Source organism: Pteropus medius, unplaced genomic scaffold (genome assembly GCF_902729225.1).
Source record: "Pteropus medius unplaced genomic scaffold, Ma_sr-lr_union100, whole genome shotgun sequence".
Classification (NCBI taxonomy): domain Eukaryota; kingdom Metazoa; phylum Chordata; class Mammalia; order Chiroptera; family Pteropodidae; genus Pteropus; species Pteropus medius.
Genome location: NW_024349800.1, coordinates 25088335 through 25109362, shown reverse-complemented (window position 1 = coordinate 25109362; position 21028 = coordinate 25088335). Strand labels below are relative to the sequence as shown.

The 21028-nt window shown below is 32.6% G+C and overlaps 1 protein-coding gene across 10 annotated transcripts in view; it reads right to left on the bottom strand.

Annotated features, from left to right (window-relative positions):
* USP34 (ubiquitin specific peptidase 34) overlaps positions 1-21028 on the bottom strand; it is a 210222-nt gene that overhangs the window by 66731 nt on the left and 122463 nt on the right. For all 10 annotated transcript variants that reach the window (XM_039887053.1, XM_039887052.1, XM_039887050.1 and 7 more), the window contains 7 exons: positions 16471-16571; positions 16055-16264; positions 12675-12800; positions 11356-11478; positions 11130-11213; positions 10329-10415; positions 2176-2376 (listed from right to left, as the gene is read on the bottom strand). In XM_039887053.1, coding sequence (XP_039742987.1) covers positions 2176-2376; positions 10329-10415; positions 11130-11213; positions 11356-11478; positions 12675-12800; positions 16055-16264; positions 16471-16571 — 932 coding nt within the window. The remainder of the gene's footprint in view (positions 1-2175; positions 2377-10328; positions 10416-11129; positions 11214-11355; positions 11479-12674; positions 12801-16054; positions 16265-16470; positions 16572-21028) is intronic.

Genomic DNA, 21028 nt, shown 5'->3' with positions numbered 1-21028 from the left:
TGAAAAACTTGAGGTTCAATGAAAATTAGCTTGCTAACTTTCGAGTTGCATGATTCTAAAAAATACTTAATTTCTAAATTCTAGTTCTTAATTTACATAATAGGGAAAAAATAATTTACTAATTTAATGAAAAATTACTGAATCCCTTCTGTAGGGCAGAACCCATTCTGGGCACTTATTATATAAGGCACTGTTCCTATCCTGGAGATGTCAGCCCAGTGCAGCAGAAAACACAGAGAGCACTGTAACATAAGTATATACAATGTGCCAAATGTGCAAAACAAGGGAACATCAATTAAACCTATCCTGCCCCAAATCAGGAAAGCTTAACTATGTTTAGGCTGGAATTTGAAAGTCCAATTTGGAATTTGATCCTTCTAAAAGGCTATTTTGGAGAATAAAAGAATGCATGACAATAAATTAAAAGAATTACTATCTATAGTATACTAAAATTGGATGACTTTGTCTCCAGAATTAGTGTAACAAAAATTTTTGTTCTGAAACAGCTTAGATTTACATATTAGGCTCTAATTATTATGATAAATAAACAAACTGTAAAATACATATAGTATGTACCTTTTGTAAACTATAAAAACCTAACACTGGCATATGTATAGTAAAAAACACTAACACATAAAGCTATTAATGGTAGTCACTTATAACTGGAGAGAAGGTTCACGTGTATATTCTGAACTATTTTTAATCAGAATGTATTTGTATATATTTTTTAAAAACAAACCAATTCTTTCCAAACTCTGTATGTATTACACACACACACACACACACATTATTAATATCTCAACAGGAAATCACTAATAACGGTCAAAAGCTTCAGAAGTATTTAGTGAATTGATGGAAAGGAATACAATCAAATTGAGCTTTTTATATTAATTGTAACCTGGAAAATTTATTCTGGGAACAAAAACAAAGAAACAAACATTACAGCAATGCAAGGTAAAGCAAGCAGTTCACAACATGCAACACTGTGGAGCACATTTAGATTACACTGTAGTTCCTATGTCTCTTTTAATTGTATTAGCTATAAATAATCTGAAATACCAGCATTTTTCCCATTTAACTCCTAAAATTCCAAATGGGACATATGCTTCAGGTTTCCATTTTTACCAGGATTTTCCAACCTATGATCACCACAACATTTCTGTATCGGTAACAGCGCATTATACTGGTGTTTCTTGAGCAGGTATGAAGTGAGGCGCCATTCTCACAAGGTTACAAAAAGGTTACAAGATGAGAACTAAAAAACTGTCTTCATCTCTCTCCACTTCCCAGTTCACTGATGGAAACATTGGAAATGCAAATATTTGATTATGAGAACAACAGAATCCACAGTCAAAAGTAATTCTAATTTTAATGTTGGATGTGCTAGTTATTGTATCATTTCCTTCAGCTCTAAATCTACCATTCTATAAACTTGCTCTGCAATAGGGCTGGTATGTCACACACTAAATCCCTCTTTTGCCAGCTGGCTTCCTATTAGGTTCTGTCAACCTGAGATACTAGAGAGATTACTCCCTTGCTTTTTCAATTAGCACTGTTCCAGAAGTTATTTTACCCAGAAAAAGAAGCTGGTTTCAGAAGCAGTAGCCAAATCCTTTTCTCAGAGGCCTAAGTTTCAGTTCAACAGGGTCCCTTGTATAAGTTTATTTCTGAAAACCTCAACCTTTTCTTGCCATATATTCCTCAAACTCTGGGGGTGGTAAATGGTTACTTGTCTGGGTTACCTCAGTATTCTCTTTTTGTATTTTCAGCCCTCTAATGCATACATGTAAAACCAATTCTGTATTTTAAATTTCCTCTGTTGAAATACTTAGTGTGGTTTGTTTTCTTGAATGGACCCTGATAACACTCAGTATAGACATTACTGAGTCCAAATAATGAACTCATTCCTACAGTTACATAACATTAAAATGCCATATATTTCATTCCTGCATTTTGGATGATGAAATGAAAAGCATTATTGCTTCATAATTACTACTGCTTTAAAATGAAGGCATCACTTCAGCTATTAAGTCATACTGTGGTAATCTAGGATAGCATTTCTTGTATTTCTTGCATTTGTCTATTTCTTCATTTTGTAAAAGCAAAAATATATGAGCTCTCCTAAAACATAAACAGAATTCATTACTACAATTTAATGATAATTTCTGTACTTACCTCTGTTAATCTTGGTATATGAAGACTCTTGGCATGATCACCGGCAGCCTTTCTTGATTTACCAGGCCAAGTTCTTTTCCTATGGCTTTCTGCTATACCAGACCAGGCAAAGACATCATGATAAGCTAAATCCAGATCAGATGGATCTACTGCAAACTGGCATATTAATTTCAGCAAGCAAGCAAGACAGTCTAGCTGCCACTGTGGATAAGAAGAAAACATCATTTCTCTATTTTCATTAATTTAGTATGGCTACTATACACTTTGAAATTAAAGGCTAGAAAATGAAAACAATTATAGCTAGTATTTAATTCATATGCTACAAAATTTTCTGCTCACGTATTACAATTAGTAACAATACAATTTTAGAAAAATGAAGAAAAAGTATCTAGACACCAAGAGGGTATATTTAGTAAAATGGAAATGACACTTGCATTTCTATCATGACAACAACATAAGAATGTAATAGATACAAAGTTTTTTAAAAAATATACTCAAAATGTACTGTAATTTTAAAAAATTATTAAAATACTAACAAAGATATCATTTACCTACTTATAAAATGAACTGAGAGAGTACTGCAAGTTGTTTCTCCACACAAGTGGCATATATTCTAGTATTCTGGGGCCAAAGTGATAGTTCTAGAAAATAATTCAACTGAAAATATTGCACTTACATATGAACATATAAAATAAAATATTTCTTTGGTAAAATAAATAAGTGTTTAGTATACTATTTCTTTTTTAAAAAAATTATTATTACTTATGCCTACAGCACCTGGTCTTTCTAGGTGGTCTCCCATCCAAGTACTAACCAGGCCCGACTCTGCTTAGCTTCTGAGATCAGACATCGGGCTTGTTCAGGGTAGCATGGCTGAAGACCATGGACCATGGCTCCACTGGGGCATGAACCCAGGACCTTCTGCATGTAAAGCAGACATGCTAACTGCTACACTATGGAACCATGTCCTTAGGGTACTATTTCTGACTTAAAACTCTACTTAAAATTTATTTAAATAAATTAATAAAAATATCACTTATGTACAAGTTGCGAGTTTCAGAGCTTTCTTTTCGACAGTCCTTTTCCTCCTATTTTCCTAATCCTACTGCCAAGTGGTATATCCATACCAATATACCAGAAAACATAACTGGTTTTCAAGAACAGTACCAAGAAATTTCAGTGAGTAGAGTCTTTTCAACAAATGGTGCTAGGAAAACTGGATACTCATATGAAAAATATATAAAAAAACAAACCTCAACCTCATTCTACATATACAAAAGTTAACACATAGTGCATGATAAACCTAAATGTGAAAGATAACGACAAAATTTACAGAAAAAAACACAAAAGAAAACCTTATGACCTTGAAATAGGGACTTCTTAAATAGGATACAAATTTTGTTAAAATTGAAAACTTCTCTGCCTTAAAAACACTGTTAATATAATGAAAAAGCAAGCCATAGACAGTGCAAATATTCCCACTGCAATAGTCACTCCTAATCCACTGTTTGGCTTGCAGCAGTTTAATTATCCATGGTCAACAATGGTCCAAAAATATTAAATGGAAAATTCCAGAAATAAACAATTCATAAGTTTTAAATTGTGCACTGCTCTGAGTAATGTGATGAAATCTCATGGTATCCTGCTCTGTCTCAACCAGGACATGAATAATCCTTTTATCTAGGGTATCCACACTCTATATGGTACCTAAGCATTAGTTACTTAGTCGCCGTTTCTGTATCACAGTGCTTGTGTCCAAGTAACCCTTATTTTACTTAACAATGGCCTCATTGAGCAAGCAAAGTGATGCTGCCAATTTGGATATGCCAAAGAGAAGCTGTAAAGTGTGTGTATGTATAGAAAAAAATATAGTATGTATAGGGTTTCAGGCATCTGCTGGGGGTCTTGGAACATATTCCCATGGATAAGGGGGGACTATTATATATATATATATTTGGCAAACTTGTCCAGATAGAGGGGGGGAAAATGTCTTACAACTCTTTACTAAGACAAAAAAAAAAGTCCAAGGTATGAACAGACACTTTGCAGAAGATAAAAAGCATAGTCAGTACAAACTTATGGGATGCAGAGCAAGCAGTGTTAATAGGAAAATTTATAGCTATAAAAATGCTTATGTTAAAAAAGCAAGAAGGATCTCAAATCAACAGTCTAACTTTACAACTTAAGGAACTAGAAAAAGAACAAACTAAAACCAAAACTAGAAGGAGAAAATAATAAAGAACTGAACAGAGGTAAGAGAATAGAAAAACAATAGAGAATATCAATGAAAACAAAATTTAGTTCTTCAGAAAGAACAAAAAAATTGACAAAACTTTAGTCAGAACGACTAAGAGTGAAATCACTAAATTCAAATGAAAGTAGAAACATTTCTATCAATTCTATAGAAATAAAAAGCATTATAATAGTTTACTATGAACTGTATGCGAGGAAAAAATCAAAATCAGATAACTTACATAAAATGGACAAATTTCTAGAAACACAAAACCTACCAACAGTCACAAAGAAATAAAAAATCTGAATAGACTCATAACTAGTAAGGAGATTAAACTGGTAATCAAAAATCTCCCAAAAAAGAAAAAGTCCTGAATCTGATGGCTTCACTAGTAAATTCTACCAAACATTTAAGGAACTAATGGCAATCCTTCTCAAACTTCGCCAAAGTTTGAGGTCAGCATAACCCATAAGCCAGATAAAGACACAAGAAAACTACAGACCAATACCCCTTATGAACACTGATGCACAAATACTCAGCTAAATATTAGAAACAGAATTCAGCAACATAAAAAGGATTATATACTATGACCAAGTGGGATTTAGTCTTGGAATGCAAGGATGGTTCAACAGGCAAGAAACGATCAATGTAATAGCACATCAACAAAGTGAAAGAAGACCAAACGATCATCTAAATTGAGATGATCAAAAACCATGACAAAATTCAACACCATTTCATGCTAAAACACACAAAAAATAGGAATAGAAGAAAACTAACTCAACATAATAAAGCCATATATGAAAAACACAGTGAAAATCACACACAATAGAGAAAGACTCTAAGCTTTTCCTCTAAGATCAGGAACAAGACAAGAATGACTATTTTCACCACTTCTATTCAACATAGTAGTGGAAGTTTTGGCCTTAGCAATTAGGCAAATAGAAATAAAAGACAAAGTGAAAATTAAGAAAATTATCTCTGCTGTAAATGATATGACCTTGTGTACAAAATCTTAAAGACTCCACAAAAAGGCCTTAAAACTAATAAGTGAATTCAGCAAAGTAGCAGGCTACAAAGGCGACAAACAAAATTCAGTTTTATTTCTATACACAAACAATGTGAAAAGGAAATTACAAAAACAATTCCATTTTTAACAGCATTGAAAAGAAAAAAAATACTTAAAAATTTATCAAGGAAGTAAAAGGCTCCTATAATGAAACTACAAAACACTGCTGAAAGAAATTAAAGACAAATAAATGGAAACATCCCATATTCATAGATGGAAGATTTAATATTATTAAAATATCAAATGACTTTTGACAAAGGTGCCAAGACCATCAATGGGAAAAAGGACACCCCTTTTCAAGAAATGCTGGGAAATCCGAATATCTACATGCAAAAGACTGAAGTTGGACTCTTATCTGACACATACACAAAAATTAACTCAAAATGAGTCAAGGACCTAAATGTAAGACCTAAAACAATACAACTTTTGGAAGAAAACAATAGGACAAAGGATTCATAACACTGGATTTGGCAATGGTAGCTTGAATAGGACACCAAAGGCATAGGTAACAAAAGAAAAAATCGATAAATAGGACTTCATAAAAATTTAAAAATTTTGTGCATCTGAAAAATATCTAGAGTAAAAAGGCAATGCACAAAATGGAAAAAATATTTACAAACAATATATCTGCTAAAGTATTAGTATCAACATATAGAAAACTTCTAAATCTCAACCAAAAAAAGGCCCCAAACAGCCAGATTCAGAAATGAGCAAAGAACATGAACAGACATTTTTCCAAAAAAGATATATGAATGGACAATGAGCACATGAAGAGATGCTCAACTTTACTAATCAATAAGGAAGTACAAATTAAAACTACAATGAGAAACTATCTCACATCCATTAGGATGGCTACTATTTTCTGATCAAAAACACAGAAAATAAAAGTGTTGGAGAAGATATGAAGACATTGAAACCCTTTTGCACTGTTGGTAGGAATGTAAAATGGAACAGCTGCTGTAGAAAACAGTATGGCAGTTTTCAGTTTAAAAAATGAAAATAGAATTCCCACGGGACCTAGCGATTCCACTTCTGGGTGTATACCTAAAAGAATTAAAAGCAGAGTCTCAAAGATATCTGTCCACCCATGTTCATAACAGCATTATTCACAACAGCTAAAATATGGAAGTAACTCAAATGTCCATCAACGGATGAATGGATAAAATAGGGGGTGGGTGGGTGTGTGTGTACGCACGCACAGTGACCTACTACTCAGCCTTAAAATGGAAGGAAATTCTGTAATGTGCTACAAGGATGATGCTTCAGGACATTCTGCTAAGTGAAATAAACCAGTCATAAAAAGACAAATACTATATGATTCCACTTGTATGAGGTACTTAAAGTCGTTAAAATCACAGAGATAGGGAGTATAATGGTAGCTGCCACAGGATGGAGGGAAAGGAGAATGGGAAGTTACTGTTTAATGGGTAAAGAGGCTCAGTTTTACTAGATGAAAACAGTTATGGGGATGGATGGGGGTGATAGCTGCATAACAATGTGAATGTATTTAATACTACTGAATTATATACACTTAAAAATGATTAAGATAATAAAATTTTATGTGTATTTTCCCAGTTTTTTTTTAAATGCTATAATTAATAAGCACATGTGAAGATGCTTAACATCACTAGTCACCAGGGAAGGGCAAAACAAAACCACATGATAATACTACATACCCACTAGAATGGTTCAAATTAAAAATGGCCAACCATACCATCTATTGGTGAGGATGTGAAGCAAACAGTTGTTGCATGATACAACTGCTTTTAAAAACAGTTTGGCAGCTGCTTGTAAAGTTAATCTTACACTTACTATATTACTCGGCAATTTCTTTACTTGTTATTTACCCAACAGAAACAAAAACATATGTACCCAAAAAAGATTTGTATATAAATGTTTGTGTCAGCTTTATTCATAATAGCTCCAAACTGGAAATTCAAATGTCCATCAATAGGTGAATGCATAAATAAGCAGTAGTATACCTACAGAATGGGTAACTATTCAGCAACAAAACAAATTATCTTTTCTTTCCTGGCTGCTTAAGGGTCGGCACCATCATGAACAGCATGGTAACTATCCAGACCAGGAAGTTCATGACCAACAGACTACTTCAGTGAAAATAAAGAGTCATCGACGTCCTTCACTCAAGGAAAGCAAGAGTATCTAAGGCAGAAATTCAGGAAAAACTAGCCAAAATATACAAGACCACACCAGATGTCATCTTTTCATTTGGATTCAGAACCTATTTTGGTGGCAAGACAACTGTCTTTGGCATGATTTATGATTCCTTGGATTATGCAAAGAGAAACGAACCAAAACATAGACTTGCAAGACGTGACCTGGATGAAAAGAAAAGACCTCAAGAAAAGGAATGCAACCGAATGAAGTCAGGGGGACTGTAAAGGACAGGTGGTGTTGGCAAAAAGAAGTAAAACTTAGTCAGTGACTCCATCTACCTCTGGTGATGGAGTAGAGATTTTTTTCATGAGAGAATTAAGAAACTGAGAACTTTTACACGTCCAAAGAAAACAACAAACTCCAGAAAAACAAACTACCAATACAAGCAATATTCAATCTCAAAATACTTGTTGAGTGAAAGAAGCCAGATACAAAACAATACATACCATTATTATCTATTTACATGAAATTGTATAAATTGTTTTTGGGAGAGGGGGAGAAATAGCTTGTAAAAGAATAGAACTTCTGAGGTAATAAAAATGTTCTATATCTTGATTATGTTGAAATATTACAGAGTATACATATATTTCAAATCATGAACTATACTTTGCAAACGCATGCATTATTTACTGCATGAAAAGTATACCTCAACTTCATATGACATACAAAAGTTAACTTAAAATGGATCAAAGACCTAAATATAAGAGCTAAAACTGCAAAATTCTTAAAAGAACACATCAATCTTCATGACCTTGGATAATACACTACTTTCAAGGATGAATCTTAAAACATATGCTAAGTGAAAGATGCCATCCAAGAGAGAGAGAGAGAGAGAGAGAGAGAGACAGACACACACACACACACACACACCCACCCACACACACACCCACACCCACCCACCACCCACCCATCCATACTTCCATTTATACGAAATGTCTATAATAGGCAAATCCAGAGATAGGAAAGATTAGATTGGTGGCTGCCTAGGGCTCAAGCATTTGGAAGAAAATGAAGCGTGACTAATGAGTATAGGGTTTCTTTTGGGGGTGAAGAAACTGGTCTAGATTAGTGGTAATGGTCGCATAACTTTGTAAACATACTAAAAATCACTGATTTGTACATTTAAAGAGTATTACTGTATGTGAATTATATCTCAAAATATTTTAATCTATGAGAATACCTCAACTAAGTTCATTTAAAAGGAAAAAAATAAAATTGATTAAGAAACAAGAATGACTCTGAATTTGTAAATATTCTATAATCTATTAAGAGAGATGCATTATAAATAGGGGTTATTTCAGGTGACTTGAAAGCAACCTGTATCTCAGGTATACTTGGCATCTCAGGCACTGCCAGGCTATAATGTGTGAGATACAGTAGTGAACTTTTCTTATTAGTAATAAAAGTATCCAAAATTTCAAAGGAAACAGAGAAAACCTTTAGCATGAGTCTCTGTAAAATTTACTCAAAACTAAACTTAGAGCAGTTTATAAACAAAATTCCCATAAATGACACATAACTACTCATTAAACACTGTAAATTCTCCCACTTTGCCAAAGAACTAAAAGGTACCTTATAATTCTGAGAAATTAATGGGACGACAAAGACTAACAGTAAAACAGACAGACATGTGAATCATAAGACACAGAACTACAATAATTATTGTAACAGAGGTATCTATTCTAATAACAAATTTTTTGCAGTAAAATATGTAAAATACAAATGTCTTTTTTTTATTTCTCAAAGTACTAAAACCAGTGGTAAGACAACAATGTTTTCTAGACGTCTTTTTTCATTAACCTTTTGTATAGCAGCATTTGATTTTAAGTCAAAAACACCTGACTTCAAAGTACCAAGGTAATTCTAGAAAAAAGTAATAAGAAATTAATATTTGAATGGAATGTTTGATAATACTATTCTACTTTGTCAGAGGACAGGAAACAGAGCATCCTTTCCATTTAGCTCAAAACCAGATGTGCAGTATAGCATTATGAAATTTTTAATATTCCAGAAGCAGTTTTATTTCCCTATAGAATAGCGCTTCAAGTTAATAGTAGTAAAGCACCATTTATAAAACTTTCCATTTTGTTGAGTACTGATAATTCTGTAAAATACTATTAAAAATACAGCAGTAATGTCCAATTGTTATAAAAATTTCTGAAGTCTTACTCTCAATTTCTGTACCTATTTCATTCCAGACCAATCAAAAATGGTCTGGGAACACATTTTTGAGTAGTACTGCTATATAGGGAAAATGCTCCAAACAAAATGAAAAAATGAAAAAGGATGTTTTCAAAAAATTAAAGACATAAAGCAAGTTTTTTTTTTTTAAAAAAAGCATCCAAAGTTTGTCTATATATTTATAATTTATCCATCTAGAGGAAAAATGTTTATGAATTAGCCACTGCTCATAGTCATTAATTTTAGCATTTAAAAATTATTCACTGTTGACATGGAAAACACTTACTAAGTGATTACTTCATTGGACACCCTATTTTTAAAAATAATTTACTTCTACTATACTCCATACTCTCCTTTGCTACAGTGAAGTAGCAAAAGCTATACTTGCTAATAAACAGAAGTGCTTAAAACTGGATAACTATTATAGCTACTAAACAGAAGTGCTTAAAACTGGATAACTATTCCAACTGGTTGAAACAGTGAATTTTCACTTACCACAGTCCAGGATTCCTGTTCTTTAGGCTCCAGAATTCCAGAATTAAAAATTTCTAATAACTGTTGAAGCCCTCCAGCAGCAACAAACTGTAATTAATTGTGAGAGTAATGGTAAGAGAAAAGCAGCTATATATTGTAATTAAGACCTGCTTTTTAATTCAGTAAGTGTGTGTGTGTGTGTGTGTGTGTAAAATATATCTTTCATTTAGGTATTAGTCTTTGATTTAACCAAAATAACTTCCAAGCAAAGTAATAACATACTGCAAACTTTCAAGAATTTTTTAAAAAGATTCTTGCAAAACTGTAATATACCTTTACATTCTATAACCATTTAATCTCAGACATTGGGATGTCCCAAAACAGTATTCTAATGGAGAAAAAATATAATAAATTTCTAAAAATAGAAACACCAGGGCATTAAATAATCACAGCTTATTACTGTGATTTAGAGTAATGGTCCCCGAATTTTTTGGCACCAGGGACCGGTGCTCCTATGAGAACCTAATGTCTGATAATCTGAGATAGAGCTAAGGTGGTGATGCTAGTGCTGGGGAGCAGCTACAAATACAGATGAAGCTTGGCTTGCTTGCTCTCTGCTCACCTCCTACAGTGCGGCCCAGTTCTTTGGTATTGGTCTGCAGCCTGGGGGTTGTGGACCCCTGATTTAGATAATACATAATTTGTAAACTATGCTTTATTTAACAATAAATTAGTTTAAAACCAATTAATTATGGTACCTACTTCTGGAAAATTAGAGATAAAATTATTTTTATCAATATACTTCAAAACACATGATCAAACCTTGCAACTCCAGGAATTTTTACTATTTTCCACTTGATCCTCACTTGAATCATCTGAATCTGGATAAAGATCACTGTAACTTCCCTGTGGGGAAGGTAAAAGAAATTAATAATAATAGAGGGTGGCAGGAGAAAAAAATTATTCTAGATTTAAAAGATAACACACTCTGGAATTTTGCTCCAGAGAGAATACAAACATGTAATGATAATAATGGAAATGCAATTACCGTCGACTCTCTCCTTATCCTTCTGTTAGGTTTTCCCAGTGCTTCAATAATTTCCAAGGCATATAATAGCTTGTGAGCACTCTTAATTTTGAGAAGATCTTTCCAATTAAGTCCATCATTATTCTCAAATTAATAAAAGAAAAACGTAAGTTTCTTACACCAATTTACTAAGGGAACCCTCTCCAAAAAAAATTTAAAGAAATTGATACTATATAAAAAACTCAAATATGACACATGCATTGAAATATATTCAAACACGTGAAGACCAGTTATTTAACTGGTACAATGATATGCTTAAACACCAACTATTCATTAAATTTTGTTAAAATACACAAACAGCAGTATAAGAAAAAATTGTATCTTGTTAGCCTTCACAACAGTTAAGGCAAATTACCATCTTCCCAATAAAAAAAAAAACAAAAAAAAACATTGCAGCCTAGTTAAATGCATGAACTTTTAAGATACTGAAGTAGTAAAGTTTATATCTAATGCTTGTAAATTACATCAACCCCCCCCATTTAAGTCAAATGCAAATATATAAATTTAAAAGTTTTGTTATTTTCTTTCTCAACTTATAAAATTGTTATTCGCACTCAGAGTAGCTCTAACAATATTGTTCTCAAAGAAGCACACTAAGTCATAAATCATTATTTTCCAGCCCACTTCCTTCACTTCTAAGTCATTTGAGATATATGACCTCTAAAATCACATGACAAAGTCCCAAAACATAGATAACTATTAGCATAATACCAGGATATTGTGTTTCATTCATCCTATAGTTGTTCTATTGGTATCTCCAGAAAGTAACCTCTTATTAAATAGCTTTAAAAAAAATAATCTCTAATTTTAATGGATGTCTTTATAAAGATATCTAACATTCGCACATGTGGGGTAATTAACAAATATATATGAGAAATTAACAAATATATATTAAATTTAACAAATATATTAAATTTCTTTGTCTCATTTTCCCTAATTCTATCAGTTGACTTGTCTGAGCATCCAAAATAAGCACTGATGCATGTCATTAAACCGTATTTTCTCTAAACATTTTTGTTGTCAAAAACAAAGCATTATTCAGAACATATAATATGAAAAAACACTAATATAAAGATGAGTCCATATTTTCTAAAAATAATTTTAGTAAACATCTTTGCCATATGTTTAGCCTATATTACTCTACCTCACTAATAATTAAATGAAAATGAACTGACACTCATTACCTATTAAATGAGAAAGATTTTATTGAGTATATAGGTCAAGTAAGAATGTAAACTGGTGCCAGCCTCTAGAACAGTAAAAAGATTCTATGGGCTAACCTGTTCATCTGAGATATTCTGGAATGCCATCAACATGTTAGGACATGTAGGAAGAAGCATCAGTAGCTCCCATACACGTCTAGAGAGGTTTTCTGCATGAAGATGAAGTTCTTCACATTTTAGACTCTGTATAAATAAGAATAACTACATAAGACTCGTCAGCAAAAAAAAAAAAAAAAAAAAAAAACTAAATGTAAAATAAACACTTTTGCAGTCACTATCAAATTTGATATTTTATAATCTTACTTTAAAAGTGAGAAGAAAACCTTTTGTTAAAGTGAGAAATCATTTTTTTACATGGTAAATACATTTACTTAATATATGAAAAGTTATATCAAAGTTGTGATTTTTCAACTAGTCATCAAACATTTTTCTGGATAAAAACGTGACCTGTAATTCTGGCCGCTTTCCTCAGAAAATTTTTCAAATAGAAGTGAAAATGACTATTTTATAGACATTTAAGTAAACTTCAATATGACTATCATCTCTTTCTTCCTTGTAAGTCACTATTCTAAGAACGACAAAGACTTGGTGAACTAAATCCTTAATCTTACGTTTAGGCAAAGAGTATACCTGTCCCTCTTATTTTGCTAATCCACACCTTATTTCTCAGTCTCAGAAAAGCACATATTAAAAGGAAAGTAAATTATTTTTAAAGAACCTACTTTTTTCCATTATCACATCTGTTAAATTTGACCTCTGCAAGGTGCAGAGATAATAGATAAGCTAAAGAATGTCTCAGAAAGCATATAAGAAATGGGCGTTTCTTTTTTTTTTTTTTTTTAAATTAAAGCACAACCCAAAAGATAAATAAGGAACAAAAGCTAATTTACAGCTTGGAATTTTCCAGAGCATGAATTTATATATTATTATTCTAACTACTGCTGCTGTCATAATTTTTTTGGTATAATACAGTCTAAGAGATACCAAAGGAATATTCTATACATCTATAAAAAATAATTTAGTTCTTTTTATATAGTAGTATAAAGCTAGTATACTTTGAAGGTAAGGGGATCTTAGACATAGGGTTTCGAAGTAAGCTTTGCTTTTCGTAACCTTAATGAAGAAAGAGAAACAACCCAAGTAATACTTTTGCTTTAGTTGGGAAATGGCACTGAAAGTTCTTCAGTAAAATAGAATTCATTCCTTTGTAAAGACCCAGTTTAAAAAAAAAAAAGAAAAGAAAAATAAGACTGGTGCCTGCTTCAGCAGCACATATACTAAAAAAAGACTTAACTCTGCAAAAAAAAAAACAAAAACGATTTTAAGAAAAAATGTCTCCCAATTATATATGACTATGTCCTAGGTTATGATTGAAAGGCCCTACAGTATGAGTCATACACAGTGAAAGATCCTTTATTCTATTCTATTTGTAACTTTCTTCAAGGCTGAACCAGTCTTGTACAACAAAGAAATCCCACATCAACAATGACACACAGGCCACAAAGTTCAATAAAATATCTGCTAAAAAATAAATGCTTCCCTTCACATGAACTATTATAATGGCCTATTTATCTGTCTTGCTACCTCTGGTCTTTGTTTTCTCTAATACATCTTTCACACTAACACCTAAACTTTGTTCCTAAAAGTCTACAAACAACCTCATTTTGTTGCCTTAAAACCTTCCATGATGAATGACAATCCATTTAACAAAGAATAAAAATCTCATACGGTTCTCTTTGTGGTACTGGTTACAATGCCCTTTTATATTTGAATCACACTATACTCACATTCTCAGTTTTTCAAACATGCCATACACTTTTCTATGAATCTGTAATGCTTCTCTTCATTCTCATCATCAGCTGGATCCAATTTAAAAACACCCTTTTTGGAAAATCTTTCCCCCAATTTTTCCCTCCTTTATGTCCCCATGACATACTGCACAGAACACTGAACGCTCCTGGAAAACTGGAGAATTCTTCTAATTATCTTTATCTCTTAAACTGCCAATACAGTGCCGGCATGCAGTAAAAGTCATTAAGTATCTGTGGCATAAAATAAAATGGGTGAAGAAATGAGAAATCTATTACTAATCTGCCTGAACAAAAGGGGATTTCTTAGAAATGCAAGAATATGCCACCATAAGAGAAACCAGACTATGGGAAACAGAAGACTCAATAGCAGCTACCACTGTATCCACGATCAAACACATTTTGGAAACATGGATGAAAGAAAGTCACTTAACATTCCTAGGAAAGAAACAGAACAGCAGCCATCAGAGAAAAGCCATCAGAGCACTACTATTAATTATTTGCCACTCAACCACAAAATAATGATTTACTGGATGAGGCACGTCAATGAAAACATCTTAGGATGTGTCCACTTAAAGATATTTAAAAAAAAAGTCAGCGGACTGAAAATGATTCTTTTAGGTAATTTCTTAACACTCTTGATTTTAATTACCATCTTTATAGTGATAACCCACAAACTTCTCCAGACCAAACCTCTTCTCTAAGCTCCAAACTCGTATATCCAATTGCTTACCTGACAGCTACACTTGTCCCACAGGTATCCATTTTTCTTCACCTATAGAATCTACCCAGTTGCTCAAGCCAGAAACCTGGGTACTATCTCTGTTTTCCTTGTTCCTGAACCCAAGTCATCCTCACTCAAGCTAATCCACCACAAACTTTGTTCCTAAAAGTCCAGAAAATAATCTCATAACAAGTTATGTTGTAATTTATTTACACTACCACTATTCTACTCCAGGCACCTTCAATTCTTTCTGAGGCTAGTACATTAGGTTCCTTATATCTTTTCTATTCTTGCCAAACAATTACCTTCAAAACAAGAATCAGAACATATGTCTCTCCCTCTGCCTACATTTCCAATCTCACTCCTCTCATTTCACTCTCCCGCCACCTTCCACATTCTACTTACTAGCTCTTTAACAATTCCTAGACCTGCCTAACTCATTCTTACATCAAGGGCTTCAGGAATCATATCACTCCATTCGGATCATTCCTCATTCTCTTCATTTAGTTGGCTCCTTTTTATCTTTCCAGGTCGATTATATATGGTCTCCCCCAGAAACCTTTCCTGACCAAGTAATATATAAATGGGTCGCTGCCTACCATCACTCTCTAATAATGGCACAACATATTCAGTCTTAGCACCTATCTTTATCTGAAACCATTTTATCTGTTTTTACTTGAAACTGTCTGTTAGGCATGTCAATTATCTGTCTTCCCCACTGGGGAAGGCTAAAGCTGTGCCTATTTTGATTCTTCTAAAACAATATACCTGGATCAGACAGTTAAATAACTAATGAATAAATAAATGGTTTCCTAGGTTTTACTGCTCTTAAGAGAATACTGAGAAAATTATTTTCAACAGAAAGACAAAATAAGACTTTTTTTAGAATGAAATGACGTAGTCACCTCACTATCTTCCACTGCCACTTTTCCAGAGGGTGGTTTAAATGATGCAAGCATCTCTAATAAATCAAAAAGAGTAGTTAAATGAGGTTCTTGTAAAAGCAAAAGCATTGGAATGTTGTCCTTCTGAGGGGGTGGTAAGCAAGATGCTGGTAGCTGAACACCTTCTCCTTTCCGTTCTCTCCTCGGTGCACCCAAAGATACAAATACCATCTGTTAAAAATAAGAGCAACAGGGGTAAAAAACAACATATAATTAGACATATCAAGTTTTCAATTGAACAAATTTCTCAAGTATAAAATAACTTCATTTACAATTTTAATGTAACAAAAACAGTAAGAACTCTTTTTGAATTATACTTTCAACTATTCTATTAACAGTCAATAGATGATTAAAACTGAAATCACATTTATATGTACCTGCATATCCTTAAAACCAAGCTCATGAAGTGCTTTTTCATCATAATCTGTTGTTAACTCATGTCCAGATGAAATCATTCTGACAGGTCCCATAAGGCCTCCTTTACAAAGAAAAACATAACTGAAAATGTTTATAACAGTTAACTTATTTGCTGATATGAATACACAATTATAGCATATAAGTCCAGTGGACATTAAGCTTAAATATAATTCTTGAGCAAAGTGGAGATAGTACTAAACGTGCTCATGCATTATTTTCTGTTGTATGAGGTTAGCTTTAGGCAGTAAATATTACAAAAGAATTCTCTACTAGCACCAGTCTAACTAGATCAATTTCTGCCTGCTTAACAATATAAAAAAATTTACAAGTGAAAACACTATACAGCTTTCTGGGAAACTACAACATTTCCCCCAGCAAGACCTGCTGAAGAATCAGATTCATTAATACCTTAGTTACACAAGTAAGAAGCAAGTATTTATAATGATTAAATTCTCTCTTCCCTGTTATTACCCACCAAAACAAAACGAGGCAGACCACAAAGTAGAAAAGAAGAAAAAAAAAAACCAAAGCTCTGAAAGAAAAAAAGGGCAACTATCACATCCAAGATTATGGTAAATTTAATAAACTCAATAGATTGAGGCAATGTATTTCTAAAATGCATAAGTCCTTTCTGCTGCCACATCTTCATTTCCCACCATCATCCCTAACTAAGTATGCTTTAGCCACCCAGCCTCCTTGCTCTTTTTTTTTTTAATAAAAACTTCCCTCTCCTCTTTATTGTTCCTTGCTCTTTTTTGAAAACACCAAGTATGTTCCTATCTCAAGGCCCAAGATGCTCCTGCATTAGAATTCACACGACTCATTAGATTCCTTCATTTCCTTCAAGTCTCTCATCAAACATGAACTCTAAAAGGCCTTCCTCTCAATCACTGAATGTAAGAGCCGTAATTCACTATTTCTCCCTTACTCTGCTTTATCTTTCTTTAAAGCACATATTAGTACCTGACATTATATATTTATCATGTCTCTCCTCTATTAAAAAAAAAAAATCCCAGTTCCACCAGAGATTTTACTACATTCAGATGTATTCCCAGCACCAGAACATAGCAGAGATTTACAAATTAATTATTGTTTAATCCATATTTTTTAAAAAGAAAATGCTTGATAGAATAGGAAAACTAAACAAAATAAAATAATTTAATAAATAAATATTGTTAAATTTTATTAACAATGTGGAAAAACTTTACTGGCTAGGCACCAAACGCTATTTTCAGAAATGGGTGAAGCAGGGCTATTGCTCTGCATGACAATACATAACATTTTAAATTACCGTTTCCCTTCACACAAATAAGAAAATTCTCTCACATATTTCAAACAGAGAAGAAAAATAAGTTTCTCCAGTAAAATTCATTTTGGCAATTTTTCTTAAGTACAACTATTGTGCACCAAATAGCTAATTGTGGTATAGTGAAATTCTTGGCCCTCCCAATGGTTTGATATTCAATCATATTTCTTCTGGATTTTTCGTGTGTGTGTGTGTGTGTGTGTGTGTGTACTTTAAATACATCCTGAATATTAGAGAGAAATAAGGTTTTTCTTTCTGCCCCTTAATTAAACATGTCACATATTAAGATAAAGCTGTTTTTTGTATCTATTCTGTTATTCGCTTAACAATTCTTTACCAAAATCATATTATTGTAATTTTTAAATGTTTAATAGTATTAGAATTAATCCCTATTACCCTTTTGGGTTTTCCTCTCAGAACTTCATACACTGCTTTGTTTATTCACACAGTTTATTTATTATTCAAAGTAATTTCATCAAATTTAAAATAATTCCATTAAGATTTTAGGTAGACTATATAAAGAAATAAATTAACTTAGTATCTCTATAATATTTTATATAGACATGCTAGGAATATTCACTTATTCAAGAGTTCATTTATATATCTCAAACTTTTATTCTAATTCCACACAGACCTTGCATTAAAATTACCCTATTTTTTAATTGCTACCAAGCACTTGATTTCTTTAGTTTCCTAGTTATCATCATATTATCCATTAATTATTACTAGAGTCTCTCATCTGGTACTTATGTTTTATCCACCTCATTTTATATAATACAAAACTAGAAGAAATATGAAAGTTAGTATAGCAAAGTGTTTATCAAGAAAACTACTGGCAATTAAATGAACAGAAATTCTATATTAAGTTTTTAATACTCTGGTAGATTTTTATTAAATGTCTTTTTCTATCTTGTTGATATAATCAAATAGAACCTATGATTGTTGATCTTTTTTACAATATTAAGATAAAAAAATCCTTAGTTGTGATGAATTACAATATAGAGTTGACCTGCTTCCTAGTCACTCTAAGCATGCGTAAACTTTGCTCCAAAAGAGAAATAAGATGACTAATAGTTTATTTGGGATTTTGGATTCCATTTGATATTTGAGATAGGTCTATACATAGTATGTGTTACATGTTAACTTTTGATTGTAATGGTTGAATTGGCTTTTACAATTAATTGAGCGTCTTTCTTTTACTACTTTGAGAGGACCGTATTTGGCACAGAGCATGATCTCCATCTGGTGAAGGGAAGGAAGAAGGGGAATACTGAGGAGGAATGGGGAGAAGACAGTAGAGGGAGAAAGGGAGAGAAAGAAGAGAAAAAAAGTAGGAAAAAGAAAGGGGAAAGAACAGCACCTCAGTGATCTGTGAGACATTAACAAACAGTCTAGGAAACATTTAATCAAAGGGCCAGCAATTTGGGCAAGGGGAAATGGAAAAGAAAAAACAAATGTGAAAAAATACATAATTGCTAACCTTTTTTAACTGTGACAAACAATATAAACATACACTCAAGAAGCTGAATTAAAACTTAGACTGCATTAATGCAAAGACACAGGCACATCAATAATCAAACTGCTGAAAACAAATGTCAAAATAAATCTTTAAAACCAATCAGTTAAAAACATATATTGTCTACAAAGGATGAAAATAAAAACCACAAACTTTAGATCACAAACTCTGCAAGCTAACTGATAATGGAAAAACATTTTTAAAGCCCTAAAAGAAAAAAGCCTCCTAACCTAGAATTCCACACCAGTGAAAATATCCTTCATAAATGAAAGCAAAATTTTTTTCCCAAACAACAAAAGCTTGAGAACATTCATAATCAGAAGACTTTACAGTACAAATAGTTTGAAAGTTCATTAGAAAGAGAAAAAATAATGAAACCAAATGTAAATTTTAATATATACACAGATTATAGAATGCCAGAATGGTAATACATGGTAAAAGAGGGTAAAAAAAGAGATGACACTAATAGAAAATGTAATAATTAGCTAAACATTCTAATGAAAATGCAGGTACCCTTAATCTGGGTTTAAAAAGATTCATGACTAAGCGGGAAAAAAAAAAAAAAGTACCAGTATCCTCAAAAAGATATTTGAACCACATGAAAATAGGAGTATGCAGGGAGCAAAAAAAGAGGAACGTTAGATATTAAAAGTATGACAGTAAAAATGAAAAACTCAAAAGAAAGGTTGCAAAATAAAGTTGAGAACATCTGTCAGGAAGCTGAGTTAAAATTCAAAGAAATGAAACAGAAAAGTAAACTGCGGATAGTCTACAAGATGAAGCATGTTGATGATAATTAAGAATTTCTAGAAAGAGAGAAATGATAAAATAGAAGAAAGGAAATCAATCAATTAATTCAAGAAAATGTCCCCAAACTTAAAGATACAAGTTGCCAGAATAAAAGGACCCATCATAACTGTTGAAAACAGAATCATATTCAAGCCAAGTAAAATTTCAGAACATAAGAAATAAGGAGAATATTAATTGCTATAAGAGAAAAATATGGGATATGTAAGACATTATCAGAAATCAAAATGGGCTTCATAATTCTAAACAGCAATAATAGTAGAAACACAATACCTCTAAAATTCTGAAAGAAAACTATTTCCAAACTAGAATTCTATACCCAACCAAATTACCATTTAAGTATGAAAACATGAAAAATATATTTTTGATCATTCAAAGAATCAAAAATGTTACCCCATCAACCTCCTCTCAAGAAACTACTAGACCTTTGCATTGTATTTCAGCAAAAACAAAAAAGTGAACCAATAAAGAAGGTATGGAAACAGGATATCCAACATAGGAGAGAGACAAAGAATAACCAGGATGATGATGAAGGATATTCTATTGCTGTGCATCTAACCTGGAGGACAATCAGTAGGATCAGTGTGACTAGACAAATGCATTACTGAAGGCCATCAAGACTAAAATCCCTGCTACCTTTGTAATATCTTCTCTATCTGAGGAAAGAAAGGCAAGTGAGCATAGCTCAGATTCTTATCTGCACCTGGATTGTCTTTACCATATGCTAGTGAAGTTTCTACTCTTGCCTCCATGTCCAATTGCTTAAATTGGCAGAAGACATTCACATTATCTCATGCTCCTGAGAGCAAAATTAGGTCATGAAGAGATAAGATAGACAGTCAGACTCAGACACACACACACACACCCCCCTCCCCGCCCCAAGACTGTT